This window comes from Tupaia chinensis, unplaced genomic scaffold, assembly GCF_000334495.1.
Source record: "Tupaia chinensis unplaced genomic scaffold, TupChi_1.0 Scaffold146131_1, whole genome shotgun sequence".
In the NCBI taxonomy this organism is placed as follows: Eukaryota; Metazoa; Chordata; class Mammalia; order Scandentia; family Tupaiidae; genus Tupaia; species Tupaia belangeri.
Genome location: NW_006205986.1, coordinates 997,723 through 1,013,221, shown reverse-complemented (window position 1 = coordinate 1,013,221; position 15,499 = coordinate 997,723). Strand labels below are relative to the sequence as shown.

General features: G+C 36.7%; 1 protein-coding gene across 16 annotated transcripts in view; it reads left to right on the top strand.

Moving 5' to 3' along the window:
• The first annotated feature begins 480 nt into the window (after window positions 1-480).
• The window catches only part of ARPP21 (cAMP regulated phosphoprotein 21), a 132,829-nt gene continuing 117,810 nt past the window's right edge, over window positions 481-15,499 (top strand). For 6 of the 16 annotated variants that reach the window (XM_027768376.1, XM_027768375.1, XM_027768373.1 and 3 more), the window contains exons 1-8: window positions 485-665; window positions 1,227-1,394; window positions 2,292-2,333; window positions 3,116-3,205; window positions 7,130-7,274; window positions 9,336-9,414; window positions 10,106-10,165; window positions 10,882-11,022. In XM_027768376.1, coding sequence (XP_027624177.1) covers window positions 1,266-1,394; window positions 2,292-2,333; window positions 3,116-3,205; window positions 7,130-7,274; window positions 9,336-9,414; window positions 10,106-10,165; window positions 10,882-11,022 — 686 coding nt within the window. In that variant the 5' untranslated portion in view covers window positions 485-665; window positions 1,227-1,265. Of the gene's footprint in view, window positions 666-1,226; window positions 1,395-2,291; window positions 2,334-3,115; window positions 3,206-3,416; window positions 5,141-7,129; window positions 7,275-9,335; window positions 9,415-10,105; window positions 10,166-10,881; window positions 11,023-15,499 lie in introns of those variants that run through there. The other 10 variants (XM_027768374.1, XM_027768372.1, XM_027768370.1 and 7 more) reach the window with 5 other exon arrangements.

Here is a 15,499-nt window from a genome sequence, read left to right as displayed (position 1 = left end):
GTTTTAAAGATATCATTAGATAACAACTGTTCTGTCATGGTAGCGTGTAGCAATAAAAATGATTGAAGTTTAGATTTTTCTCATGCTTCCTATTTCCAATTGGGGTAAAAAGTCACTGAATTAATAAGTGAACATTAAACACTCAAAGAAACATATCAAAACACTGATTTTTGTCCAATACTAATTACCCTGATGAGGACTGGGCACGAGATGGTCATTGTTAGGGATTTTTTTTTGGAAAGAACTAACTTTCTAAGCTATAGCATCTCTCTCTCATGCCTTCTTTCCTTCCTCCTTTCTCTTCTTTCCTTCTTTTTTTTTTTTTCTCACTGCTTAGAAAATGAGGAGGAAGTACATGCTAAATTATTCATAAGCTTCATTTGACAGCACACATCAGAAGGGGAGGTATCAGGAGTTTATGGAGGTGGGAGAGAAAAATAATCATAGGCTTTAACTTTGAAAAGCCATTCCCAGTGTCTGCATAGTAGTCTACGGTGAACCTGGAGTAGCGCAGTTCAGTTGCAACAGCTTCATTAGAGCCGCCTGCCAAAGACTTCCTTCTGCAGAATCTTGCAGCACCAGCCACTGACAGGAGCTTCGGAGAGGGCTTATGCTTTTAATAATGTAGCTGTCAGTTTGAAGCCTGGAAATGTTGACCCTGAAAGGTTTATTGCCAAATTTAGATCCCATATTTATACTGAATTATTACCTCTTCGATTGATTTTTTGCCTCTTGTAGAGTGTTCTGTGTTCTCTCAACCTAGGGAAGTCTGTGTATGATTAAAACTTGCACATAATTTTGGATTCATCTTAGGGCCGCCTGCAGGACATTCTACCCCCTCTTGACTCAGACATTGAGGGTCATCTTGGTCAAGAGTTGGAGAAATACTCTCTTCTTCTTTCACTTTCTCACAGGGCGTGGGGACTGGTTGGCATGTAGGAGTTACCGATCTCCATTTAGGATCTGTTGATTGATTTTGGTAGCAAGGCATAGTAACAAGTGTGTACATGTGTGTGTGGAAGGAGTGTGGATGGGACAAGGCATCTGCCTCTTGTGTATCCCTTGGGGACTTTATTTCATCTTGTTATATTCTCCCTTTTTTTGTACAATTGTCAGAGATGCCTGATTGCTCATTTGAATACAAAAGGAGAAATGAAATATCTCAGAATTAATAGTAAATTCTTCATCCTGCACTAACTGTATTTTCTGATATCTTAAACTTGTAGGGCATAAAACCTCATTATTTTAAATTTGCATCTTGGAGAATGTCTGAGCAAGGAGACCTGAATCAGGCGATAGGGGAGGAAGGTGGGAGCGAGCAGGAGACGGCCACTCCAGAGAACGGCATAGTTAAATCAGAAAGTCTGGATGAAGAAGAGAAGCTGGAACTGCAGGTGAGTTTGGCGAGACCCCGATTCTCATACCACCTTGTACAGGTTCTTTCCTTTATTTCTAGAATACTTTGAAGATCTATTTTTTTTTTAATTTGACTAATCAAATGATTAGGGAATTTATAGCATTCATGCTCCCCTTTTCCAATTGTTAGTCGCTTTTCTTTTTTCTAACCAAATCATGTTCTAGAATGTCTTTTGAAATGAACATGATCTAAGGAAAATATTGTATTGAATTATTGAATTTGTGCTCAGCATCCCAGTACTAATTTTCTGACCACCTCTGGTTGTAGTTAAGTACTTTCCGCAAGACAGGTTTAGGCTAGCTGAGTTTTAAAAATGGATTTACTATTCCAGGGAAAGACAGGAAGACCCAATTCCTGATAGACTAAGAAAAATGAATGACAGAAATTCATGGCATTGCTAAGATTCAAGTCATATTAACAAATGAGCTTAATCCCTAGAATTCCCAGCCAAAAGAGAGAGAGAAAGAGAGGACTAGAAGAGGAAGAAAAAAGGTTGGAAGTGATTGAAGGAAGTGATTAAACAAACATCATTTAAGAGAGAAAGCGATTTGATAGAGGGAAACCAGACTGCCCTAGCTGATAGCCTACGAACACTGATTTTTTTTTTTAACTAAACTACAAAGTATTAACTCTTTATATACAAATGGTTAGCAAAGATTAGGGACAGCATTTTCCCACTCTAATAATTACTGTAGAGAAAAAGATCTAGAAGTTAATGGTTGAAAGTGTGTGGGAGCTAGGCAAAAAGGAGTCTTCCCGAATGAATATCATACTCTTATTGTTCATTTCTTGATTATTGACGTAGTGACACCCCTCTGTCTATCCCCGTGATTGGTTTACTGTTTGTTCGTTTTATTTTGTTTCTGACACGCAGAGGCGGCTGGCGGCTCAGAACCAAGAGAGGAGAAAATCCAAGGTACCGTTCTTGAGATTCTCCATAAACCTCATATCATGGATATAAATGGCATATTTCATATCGGAGTTAAAGGATTTGCTAACAGTTCAGATGGCTTTGTGCAGATAAGGTGGTGGATCTGGGTGTAGTGGTTTTGTCTGCTTTTAATGGGTTTGTGTTCGTGTATTTCCTTCCCACTCTGTAGGTTTTTTTTTTTTTTAATTAGAACATTGAAGTTTTTGAATAGCAGCAATATATATATTTCATCCCATTTTCGTACTTGACGCTTTCATAATGCTTTGCAAAACAAATAGCCACTTGTTTTGTTTTCATTTTTAATAACATTTGAAGTCGCTGTGTGTCTTACCCGTTGCTTTCTGCATTGAAGTAAACAGTTATCACTGTTCAGTACACATTCCTGATCCCTTTGAACATCTCAATCAAGTTCTCTCCAACCTTCTTTTAGTTAAAATGAGTTGGGCTATTTCGTTTCTCCTTCTATTTTCATGAAATGGCAGCAGTTTATTCATGTGTTCACAAAGTGACGGGCACAATTTGCTGCAAGCATGCCTTCAATTCATTCATCCCCATTCTCCTCCACCTCCAGCCCCATCAACACAGAAGTCTGTTGCTTTGAGCCAGTGTAGACAGTGCTGCGTGGCAGATGTGAAGCCTGTATTTCAGAATCTGATTTGGGAATGTCATGCCAAGGTGGAGATGTTGTGATAGCTTGAGAATGTTTTCTGTTTGTTTTCTTTATTTGTTTTTTTTTTTTTCCTTCCCTTTTCTTTCCTCCTTCTCAGTCAGGAGCAGGGAAAGGAAAACTGACTCGCAGTCTTGCCGTCTGTGAGGAATCGTCAGCCAGACCAGGAGGTGAAAGTCTTCAAGATCAGGTATAACCCCTGTCGTTATTATCAACTGCATGAGCGGGATCTGCCTTTGCGTGCATGAGTATTTGTTTGGCATTAACCAGTGTTTTGGGGGAGAAAAATAAAATTGGAGAAAGACATCATTTTTCTGGCTTCACCCCCACCCCCCCGTGTATAAGACATTCTAAAATAGTTTAACAGTTTGTCACATAGTATAACGTTTGTTTTTTTCCAGACCCTCTGAAAACTGCAAATGGAAAGGAATTCAAAAGAATTTAGATTAAAACTTAAGTAAAAAGCAAGCACGGTAGTGCTGAATTTCCTCAAAGGCTCTCTCTTGATAAGGCTGTACCAAATAGTCCTAAGTACCCTGTCTCCTTCCTTACTGGAGATGTCTTACCTCTCAGATCCCCAAAATGCACTTGCCTATAAGAAACGCAGCTGTTGGCTCACATGAAACTTAAGAACTAGTGCATAAGGTGCATTGAACTTTGGAGAAATAGTCTTATGGCCTTTGATGGAGATTTCTCAATACTGCCAAAGTTGTGCAGAAATGAAACCGAACTGATGGTGAATTTAAGTGAATCTTGTTCGTTATCTCACTGCATAACCTGACCCTTATTTTTCGCTCTTTACAGCAAGATGATCAGGTTCTAAACATTTAAATACCTACAAAACGCTTCCATGAGAAAGTGGGGAACTTCACATCATATTTATTTTTGTTTGCCTTTTAGGCATCACATTAGCTTTTGTAAAAATAGTCTGGCTGCTGAAATTGTGCTTATTTGATCAGAGGCTGAGAGCAGTCGAGACAAAAGTAAAATGATTTATCTGAGCCCAGGGGAGGGAGAAATTGATTAAGATATCATTATTTTTGTTTGGTTGTGTTTGGCTTTTCTCTTTCACTTTAATTGAAATCCTCTAAATTCTGCTCGCGAATACAGAGAGCGTTGAGAGCACTTTTCTTTCAAAGGACCAAAAATAAATTCCTTATAGATTTTGTCCTAAGAGTATTTTTTTCTAGTCTGATTTTCTTACCATGCCATTCATGTCAAGGCATGGACAGGCTATTTTTCAATAGCCATTACTGTTTCATACACATGCTTTCTATGACATGGGCTCTGAGAAATGTGTGGCTTTTCTTCAGCATTTTATGTGTGCTTCTACTTTCAATGGAGATTGAAGAGGAGGAATAATGTGAATATCATGGCTTGTATTATTAAATGTTGATTGATGGCTTGTAATGTACTGCACACGATATATGTTAACTCTGCAGAATGACAGACCCTGGGAGAAGTAATGTCCTAGTTGTCCCCCACTCCTAATGCCAGGCAGAGGAGGACGCCCTTTATAATCTGCTGTGTGTCCCATTTGATAAAGTACCAGGAGGAAAATTTAGCGCCCATCCTGGACCTAAGTCTAGTTTCTCCATATAATTGGTGCAGAGAAATACGTTGCAAACGGTGCTTTGTTCCTGCTGGTTCCAAGCTCAAATACCAAGACTAGCTTTGTAGGATAGAACTGGAGCTTGCAAACTTCTCTTTGGACTAGCTGAGGAGTGGCGGGAACAGGGGGCTGATAGGAAAATACCCAGACACCCATATAAGCAAGTGGCCATGCTACTTTTTAGAGAATAAAGAAGCAGAACTTTGAGCTTACATGCCATGCTTTCATTCGGTACCACCGGCTCTTACAAAATGTGTGGACTGAATCCCAGAGAACACTGGCAGAAGTATACAGGATATGGATTGTATTGCTTTCCAATGTTTGTACATTCACAGTATTTGGAAAACTGCCTTCATTTTCCTGTGTGGGAAAAACTCTTGCTACCTGTATTACTTGATCTTAGACCCATACCGGATGGTTCAGTCTGTCGTTGAGTTGAAAGAATATTTTTGCTTTCTAATGTTATTCTATTTACTTATCAGTGTATTACTGCAACTTGAATCATTCTTCTACTGTTGTTAGCTATAAACTTATCCTGTATCAATGTATTTATTAACACTTGTATTTTATTATTGAGCGTATCAATAAAAATATTAAAAAATAACAGATTGTTTTTTACCAACTCTATAGCACTTTTGTGTGTTCTTTCCACACTGTAATGAATATGTATGCATAGAAAAGATAGATTTTTTTCTGAGTATAGTATCTGTCAACACGTTATCAGTGTGTACATTTTTTTGTAGTAGCTGTCTCTTGTATTTATAATGTATTTCCAACCCTCTTTGATTTTAAATTTACACTTAGAGAGGCTGAATGGTTCAATCAGTTTTGAAGAAGCAATGAGACCACTTTCATGGCCCAGCTTCCCTCAGTTTCTTCTCCTGACCAACTGATGAATTGATTCTTCCCCACCCCAACTGCATCTTCCGAGTCAGAAATGTTCCAGTAGATTCTTTAGCAAGTAGAAGCAAGTCATAACTCTTGAACCTACCTACCTGAACCTTTAAGATTATGACATTTCTGCCCCAATTCAAGTGATAAAATGCCCTAAAATGAAATGACACTCAGTTTTACATATTTTTGTATATGTGCCTACCAAGGAAATCAGTAAACCCAGCTCAGGGAAATACTGAGGGTGAGAATGTGTTTTCTTTCATCCTCTATATTGTATGTCTTTCCAAGCGTGATGGTTTTTTATATTCTAGCCAGGAGCTCATGATGGAGCCCTTCCAAAAAATGAAACTTGGCTCCTGAGGACTCAACTTTTAGGCTTCTAGACTAGCCAGGGTTACCAAGAACCATTAAGAGTCCCAGGCTAGCTGCACTTGGAGGAGATATGGGAATCAGTTTAGCCACATGTAGAGTGAGAACTAGTTTAGTTTTCAGTGAGAAACACTATTAATCACTGGGAATATGTTTTGTCTACATCAAAAAATTTTAATGTCACTAGTAAAAGAAACCTTTTCCACTAAGTAATCGCTTACATAAGACCAAGTGACCTTAATGTTGGCTAATTTGTCATGGTGTTAATCATACCCTAGGTTTTTCGTAAAACTAAAAAACAAGATTTGGCTCATTCTTCTTCAAAACAGTGAACATACTAATCAATCAAATAGCTGATATATGTGAGTTAATACAGAATGATCTGTTGATAGTGTAAAATAGAAAAATAGAGACATGAATACAGCTCCGATATTGAAAATGGTAAATCTTATATCAAGCATTGAGTCAAGAGAATCTTATACTTTGGAAAGAATTAACTGCTAGTAAAACAAAAATAACATGTACTATTTATATATAACTTACAAAAATATCATTTTACTCCCTACCTTTTCTAAAAGGCAGTGCTTATTGTCACGATATATGATAATGATTTATTAACATCGTTTGTAAAAAAAAGTCTGATAGCAATTCATACCTAAGATTTCTGAAATGATATAGTTTGGTTTTTTTATCATCGTTGAAATCATTGTTGACATGATTTTAAAATAGGCTTTTATTGTCAATCGACTATTAGAGGCTCTCTTTATGTCTGTTCTATCTGTAATTATGATTTGTAATATTTGTCTGTCTATATTTGTGCCAATTTGTCCTTAAAAGGAATGATAGAAAAAAGCTTCAGAAACTTTTTTTTTTCTTTTTAGATATGACAACAGCTGCGATGTGAGCTTACTGGTAGTGGAATTTTTCCTAGGTGTTTAAAAATAAACCTGTAGAGAAAATAAGAGTTGTGATCTACAGGAATTTAACTTGGTTAAGTTAATATTCATGAGGCAAAGTTTTAGTACTAGATGTTTCTTATGACCTCTCATTGACTTCTGAAGTTCAATTCACCTTAAAGGGCAATTATTTTTCTGACAGGTTTAATTTTTTACCATTATAGAAAAAAAAAAATCTTCACCTGGCTTTCATTTTCCCGTATGTAATAACCTCTATGCAAAATGGAAACCAGACAGAGATGATGAAATCTGGCCCTAAATTATTATATTTTTTCCCCAACAGGAATCAATTCATTTACAGCTTTCCAGTTTTCCCAGCCTGCAAGAGGAGGATAAATCTAGGAAAGATGACTCTGAAAGAGAAAAGGAAAAGGATAAAAACAAAGATAAATCCTCTGAAAAACCCAAGATCAGAATGTTATCAAAAGGTGAATGTGAAAATATTTCCTTTAACTTACTCAATTTGGGCACATAGTCATAGAATACATTCTAGATTTCAAGGGCATATTCGACCCCAGCCAAACTCTGCACAACACTTATATGTGTACATACGTGTGTGTGTAAAAGATGTGTATTTGATTTTCTTTCTGTTCATGGTGTCACTATTTATGTGACTAGAAAGCTTATATTTAGGATCACATGTTTCTTTGGATTCACATCTGAATTCAAGTTTATTGGACCAATTAACTTGGATTGGTGAACAGCAATGGGACCCAGTTTTATATCTTAACTTTCTTGCTTGTTTCAAAGACAGATAATGGATTCTCAGTGAATAAGTGATGGGGACCCCAAAGCACATAGGTATATGTAAATTGGATACATGATTAATATTTTATGGGGCAAAGATAAATTTGACCTCAATACACATAAACGGTCACATTAAAACATATTTTTTTATATACTGGGACCAGCAGTTGGCATAATGACTATGTCCCTGGACTCCCATGTACAGCAGTAGACTGTGGTTCAAGTCCTGGACCGGGTGGCTTAAACTCATGCCAGGCGTGTGTACGTGTATGCCCAAACAAGACCCCAAGAGGAGAATGGAGGAGAAGGGATTGTGGCGTGGCCAACCCCCCCTGAGGGGATGATTTCTCACTTTCTGTCTCTCTGTCTCTCTCTGTCTTTCTGGTGAGCCCATGAGCCCTCTAGCAAAAACCTCTCCAAAAAAATAATAAATTTATACATTTATTTTTATCATGATGATTTATAATTTACATATAATAGTTGCATATATTAATGGGATACAGTGTGGTTTTTCAAAGCATCACATAAAATTTTATTTAAAAAATACACATTTCTACTTCAACAAATTGTTTCCTAGAAGAAATCGTTCCTTCTAAAACTGTATACCTATAATCCAGACTTTTCACATTGTTGCCATACAGATTATTGGCCAAAATAAACTAAGTTGAAATGAAGAATGCCATGAATAAACAGCTTTGCATAGACTTAAAAAAAAAAACAAAAACAAAACACACACACACAGACACACACACACACAAACCCTGAGGATGAATAGGGTACCCAGTTAGCTAAGAAGTGACTCAATCAACTAAGAAGTGACAATCACTTATAATATTATACTCTTTTTTTTTTTTTTAGAGGTTTTCTATGTATAGGGTGGGTGCATTCGCCAGAAAGACAGAGAGAGACAGAGAGACAGAAAGCAAGAAATCACACCCCAAGGAGGATGACCATGCCACAATCCCTTCTTCTCCATTCTCCTTTCGGGATCCTGGGCATGCATGCACGCCCACGTGCCCAGTGTGAGTTTAAGCCACCGAGTCCAGGACTTGGACCTTGGTCGACTACATGGGAGTTAGCAACATAGCCGTTACACCAACTGCTGGTGTCAATATTACAGTCTTTAACCACATTCATGCTCATAATGTTTGTCTCTGATACTCAGTATCTAAGACTCAAGATACATACAAGAGTGAAGAAGTTTAGATTCCTAAAATAGAATTAAAATTACGCTTTAGCCTGCAGCAAGAATTTGAAAGACCAGGAAAGATTTAGTGGCCTCTCCATGCCCCATAATTTGTAATGGTTAGTATTTAAATATCTCATAATAGAGCTTTCATTTTTGCCTTCTCTGTTTTAAGAGGAAAAGGGTTCCATGGCATCTCAAACTCTTAAGAGCTCTCTTTGTGTGTGTGGGGGGGACCTGTCATGTGGAGATTGTACCTTGGTGATTAACAGGTCAGAATGAATTCTTGAGAGTTGACTCTACCCCCCACCCCCATCCAGACTACACCCACTTTCCCCTTCATAGTCAGGATCTACTGGGTGTTTTCAATTTCCAAATCTAATTTTCATTCCAATGTTATACTGTCAGGTTGCTAGTGTTGAAACGTATTTTCATACCTAAGAGCTTCATCTAAAATGTCGCTGAGCAAGAGAGAAATGGGACAGGTTGGGGAAATATTTTCCACCCCACCTTCCTACCATCATTCCTGACAATCCCATCCTGCTGTTTGTTTCAGATTGCAGCCAAGAATATACAGATTCCACGGGCATAGACTTACATGAGTTTCTGATTAACACGTTAAAGAATAATTCCAGGTAAATGTTTAAACAAGCCTCTGAATTTTAGAAGGGTCAATAGAATGTGCAATCCAAGATATTAATCTAAACACTTTTCAGAAGGCAGTTGTAAAATGCCAGTAACGTTCCCGATGTCCCAAATTATCTCTTGTATTTTTCTCTCTTCTATGAATGGTTTACAGGTTTACTGTTTATAGAGTATCTTAATACCTAGGTTGCTACCCAGTGAATTAATTAGAGTTCACCATCTCTGCTTTCCTTGTCACAAAGAGATACTATGGAAAACAGAGAAGGAAGGTTATTGTTGTCAAATGAACCAGTTATGTTTCAGTGCAGTTAAATATTCATTTACTTAAATATTCGTCAGTACTTGAGCTTCGCTGCGTCTCAGTTTCCCATTGATTTAAAGTATACTATTTATTCCATGTATTTCATGGTTCTAATAACTGGCATGCCATAGATAACTTTAAGACTGAAAAATTTAAATGTTATGAAATATTTAACAAATGAGACAAAATGATAATCATAAATAAAATGAAATAATGTGTTAGCAAATAAATATATAATCTTGGTACATTGTAGAGAAGAGCTAGACACAGGTTTGTAGCTATATACATTTAAGTCATCTTTCCATACACTTAATGAACTCTTAAAGTCTTTAGGGCTAGAAAGTACAGAAAATCTTTTCACTTTAACATTTCTTTTGCAGGGACAGGATGATACTCCTGAAAATGGAGCAGGAAATTATTGATTTCATTGGTGACAACAAGTATGTTAAATTGCAATGCTGGTTTATTTGGTGACGCATTAGTTTCATGTTTGAGTTAAATTGTTCATCCTGAGTAGACTTCGGGCTAGATAAAACATCGCTTGATATGTTTCTTGATTTAAATGGAGATGTTACTGGAATTAGAAGCTACATGGTGATAGGAATTGTTGTTTGGTCTAAGTGTGCTCCTGCTTGTTAAATTCCTGACAAAAACGGCTGTAAACAGGGGGCCACTGATTAGTACAGAGTAGCTGCACCAAAAAGCTACCCTTTTCATTTTTATTATAGTTTTTTAATGGGCTCCAGCTGGCTGCAGTCAGTTATGCCTGGAAATAATTGTGCTGCTTTCAGTGTAAACCGTGTAATGACACATCTCCAGATAGGCATCTGCAATTGTGTATTATGTCATGTCATTTGTCCTGTGCCTGGCTCCATTGATAAGGTATCACAGATTAAAACAGAATGCATTCCAACAGACATTGCGTTGTCTTTGGCAAGAGAAACACACAACTATGAAACAAAAATGCGTACGGTAGCTTAATCAATAAATCTATAAGTGGGAAATTTGTCTGGAATTGAGAGCATCAAGTGAGGCCAGAAGTGAAACAGACTTAGTGGCTTGGATGAAAGAGAGAGTTTTGTGTGTCTACCTGTTCAAGAGACTCTGGGCAAGCTTTGCACATGCTAATTCTACTCGTTCTTGTATTCTGTTCCAGTAATCATTATAAAAAGTTCCCTCAGATGTCATCCTATCAGAGGATGCTGGTCCATAGGGTGGCAGCCTACTTTGGATTGGATCACAATGTGGATCAAACAGGAAAATCTGTCATCATCAACAAGACCACCAGCACCAGAATGTAAGCTCCATCGCTGTACTTATTTAGCAATTTCTTTTTCTTGTATGGATTCATTTATACAACCACAGTAAAAAAATGCAAAGTACATGCCATTTCCAATGCGCGGTGTTATTTAGCCCTTGCTCCTGTCAGCATTAGTGTGGCATTTATCTGTAGGAAATTATCTGAGAATCAGGAAAGTTTATCAAATTCAGACAATGAAGTGGATTTATTCCCTGATCTTTTACATAGCTCCTGAAAGATCATTTTCTTTCTTTGATCAGTACTCCATGAAATGACATACAAAGCCATGAGAAATTTTATGTCAAAATAGAACTCAAATGGAAAATAACAGGTACTTTAAAGCAACCATGGCATGCATAGAATAATTGTCTTTTTCTCTCTTTTATTCTGGTTGGTAGGCATCTAGCTTACAGTGGTTCCAGAGTCACAGAAAGCTCTGAACCTGAAGACAGAAATCCTGCCTCTAAAACCAATTCTATGTACGAGTTGTGTGAATGAAGCAAGTCATTTAAAATCTGCCATCTCAGGGTTTTCACCTGTAAAATGAGAGCTTTGAGCTAGATGATGCCTACATGTTAACTCTCAAAAGATGACATATTTTTCTCTAAAAATAATTGTTTGCATTTATCTTAGTATTTTATCATTGTCCCATTGAGTCACCAACGCATAATATAAGCAGTCATTTTGAAATATGGCGTTGTCTCTCTTGAACCCATTTATCTTTTGAGTACAGTGCAAACCACTTCTTTAGTAAAAGGCATGTGGAATTAGAAACTGTCCCCATGTTAAACATCCTTTTTATTATTATTATTGTTATTATTCCCTTTTTCAGAGTGTGCTTGGTAAGTTGTGTAAATTGCATGGCCTTTAGGAGTGCTGTGTTAGTGAAGGGGGTTTTTATGTCAAGCAGAGTATCTTGGTTAAAATACTCTTCATTTTCTGTTCACCAGAGTGTGGGAGAAGTAGGGATAGAAATGAGACTTGCTATACTCAAGGGTCAGTCTGTACTCAGCAGAGACAGAATGTAAGTCCTATCAGCAAGAGCAGAGACTGGGAGATCCGGGACAAATGGCTATTATTTCAGGGACAGTGAGCTCTTCACTTCCCTGAGCTTCGAGTTACTTATATATCCACAGGACAGTTTGAAGTGGATCATGCTTAAGTGCACTTGAAGCTTCAGAATCATTGGGTCCTGTGGTTGCATTCTACTGTGCTGGCAAAATATATTTTAAAATTTATCTGATTTCCTCTTTATCTGATTGTTGATCTATGTTCCTTATAGTTTGAACAGTAGTGGGAATTAAAGGTCACTGTTCTTTAATCCTTTGCATCTTTCCTTCTTCTCCATCAAGCTCTCCTAGCTATTGTTGTTATTGTAATGTGGTTTTTATTTTTATTCTCTATTCTGGATTTTTTTCTTTCTGTGTGGCTTTTGGATACCATGATGTAGGGACATGCTGATTACATAATAGAGAAGCAATTGATTAGTTTCTTTCTTTTTATTTTTCCTCCTCTTTTTCCATAAGGCCATAAAAAATGTGGGAAAGCTCATAGATAAAGCAAAATAAGTTTAATAGTTTCACCTGGTAGAAAGTAGCTTTATTTTTAATACACTAATTTTGCAATCAGAAAGTCATGACTACTAGTGAAAAATGTTTGAGACTCATTTCCTTGTAGAATATTTTTGAGAAAACTAGGTATTAATGAAGACAGTAAAGACTCTTGGTACATTGAGTGATGATTCTAAACCTGCTTTGTCCAATATGATAGCTACATATTGCTATTTATACTTCAACTCCATCAGGCCAGCCACATTTCAAGTGCTCATATTGGATAAAGTGTATGTAGAACATATTAATAATTTCAGAATGTTCTATTGGTCAGCTACTCTTAATCCTTGTGTTTCCTGCACATTCCCAAATACCACTAAAGGATATAATTTGTCCTTTAAAGCTTTTACTTTCTGGCTGATAGGCATCATATTAATGGATTTCACTTCTGAAAGAGCAATAACTTTTTTTTTATAGCCATTTAAAAATAGACCCATATGTTCATGTTTTTACTAAGAATGGAAATTGAAAGTGTGCAGAGAACATCTTTTGAAGGTGCAGATGCATAACATATTTAGTCTCTGCTAGTTTCTTGCTCTGGCAAACCACCTTACATGCACTCCTTCATGAGCCAAATCATGCTTAGAAAACAAGACACACACAGACAAAGATGAGTGTTTATAAGTCATGGACTTTCGAAGTATTTCTTGAAGAGTTGAGCTAAGTAATGTTCAATGCATAGCTGTCAAATCTTCCCATTCTAAACCAACTACATTTCTGACCATCCAACTGGATCTTAGAGGGCAGGGGTGGTGATGGTGGTGGCTCTGGAGTAACTGATATCTTTTAGGACAAGGAAAGTGGATAGATTAATTGTTCTTTTTCAAAGAGTAACAAGTCACAGTTTTCAGGACCTGAATCATTGCTGGCAGTTTTGGCAAGGAGAAATGTTGTTTTGTGGAAAATTATATGTTTTACTTTAAAAGCCTGTTGCCAGGCTGTTTGGAGTTGAACTTTGAAATAGTGTTATTCAGAACATTGTATTCAAGTTTTAGATGTTTTGGTTTCCTTTGGTTCTCTGAAAATTTAAAGAATTGTCATGGTAATTTATATGCGATGGTTATGGGAACTTTATTAATTGAGAAGTGTTATTGGATTAAAACATTTCTATTTATTTAACGGAGGACTCTGAGATAAGAATTCTTCAGATTTCTCTCTGAAAGTTTTGAGCTTGGGAATCCCTTTACAATGTGTATACCTTTATGCTATTCCATAAAAATTCATATTTTAAATGTCACTGTGTTTTGGGATATGTAGAAAAATATAGATGGAGAATTCAGAAAATGTGAATTGGAGATATGCAAATAAACTGAAAGTTGGAGGGAGAGAAAACACTCCTTTATGTTGATTTTAAATTTATCTTTCCTGACATTTCATTGGTAAAGAAAATTCTCCACTGACGGATGCATAACTAACTAACTATATCAACTATGGATTGGCTAGGATTTATTTCCCCTAATCCTGCTTTTTAACTGGTAAGCAATTCAGTTAATTATACTTGAGAATGTCAAGTTTTGCATGAAGAGAAAGTAATTTCACATGAAGTTCAAAACATTTAGATCATAATGTACTAGGAGGATTATACGTGCGTGTGTGTGTGTGTGTGTGTGTGTGTGTGTGTGTGTGTGTGTGTGTGTGTGTGTGTGTGTGTGTGTGTGTGTGTGTGTGTGTGCGTGCGTGCGTGCTACAGTGCCCTCTAGTTATTTTATGTAATCTCTTCACATATAACCCATCTGCTCTTTCATGATGGAAAGAATTTGTCTCAGGACATAACTTCTCACTTAAGTGATACAGCCCTTACTCGGTCTTACCTACTGTTTATTCATTGAACTGAGTACTTTAACTCTTGCTTGGTGTATATTATTACATTTAATCCTAAAACATATCCATGACATAAATAATTAGAGCCCTATTTACACATACACACACACACACACACACACACACACACACTAAAGCATAAACTAAAGTTCATGCTCATAGTTACTAGCACGATTGAGATTTAAAACAGGGTATCTAATACAAAGAACATTTTTCGTAAATAATCTAACTTTCTTAAAGCAAAAACATCCAGAAAGTATTGAGCAATGTCCCCCAAAAAAGTTCTGGGATTGGTTGGAAATTCTCACTCTTATAAGTTCTTAGTATCTGATAAGAAATGATTGAAAGATTATTTTTAAAGATTAACTCAGTGATATCAGTAAATAACAGAATTTTCCTGCAATTTGCTCAGTTTTGCTAGATTTTCTGTGCTTGTTACAACTATAAGCTATGATTTTTAGAGGAGATACATTTTCCTAAAAAATAACAAGTCTTTATTCCATTTCATTCTTTCTTTTATTTTTTCTCTAATAGCAAAAAAAGAAAAAAGTTACATTTATTAATGATGTTAATGTAGGACATGAATTTACTCGTTGTATTATTACAAACTTATTGCCACAAGCTACTCGATTTTTCAACTTCATGACTTCATGGCATAGCCACAAGAGCATCAGTGCAGTAAGAAGCAATAACACAAGATGGAAAGAGAGTTGAAGTAACGTCACTAGATTTTCCATGCTGATACATTCAGGTTTCCTGGGGGCTTGTGAACCACCTGCTGAGAGCAGAGATCCTTGTCCTTCAAGGACCGCAGTATATACAGACAAAACTTCCCAGACATTGGAGACACATTCTAACAACTACAATTCACCAACAAATCTATATACAGTCTTTGTAGTTACACAAAGCTGCAAGATAAGATTTCTTTCAACATGGGTCTTACATTCTGCTCACTGGGACTAGCATACACACACACGAATCTCCGTCATGTTAATCTCCGTCATGTTAAAAACCTGAAAAATGCAATGCAGTTCTTTGTGAAC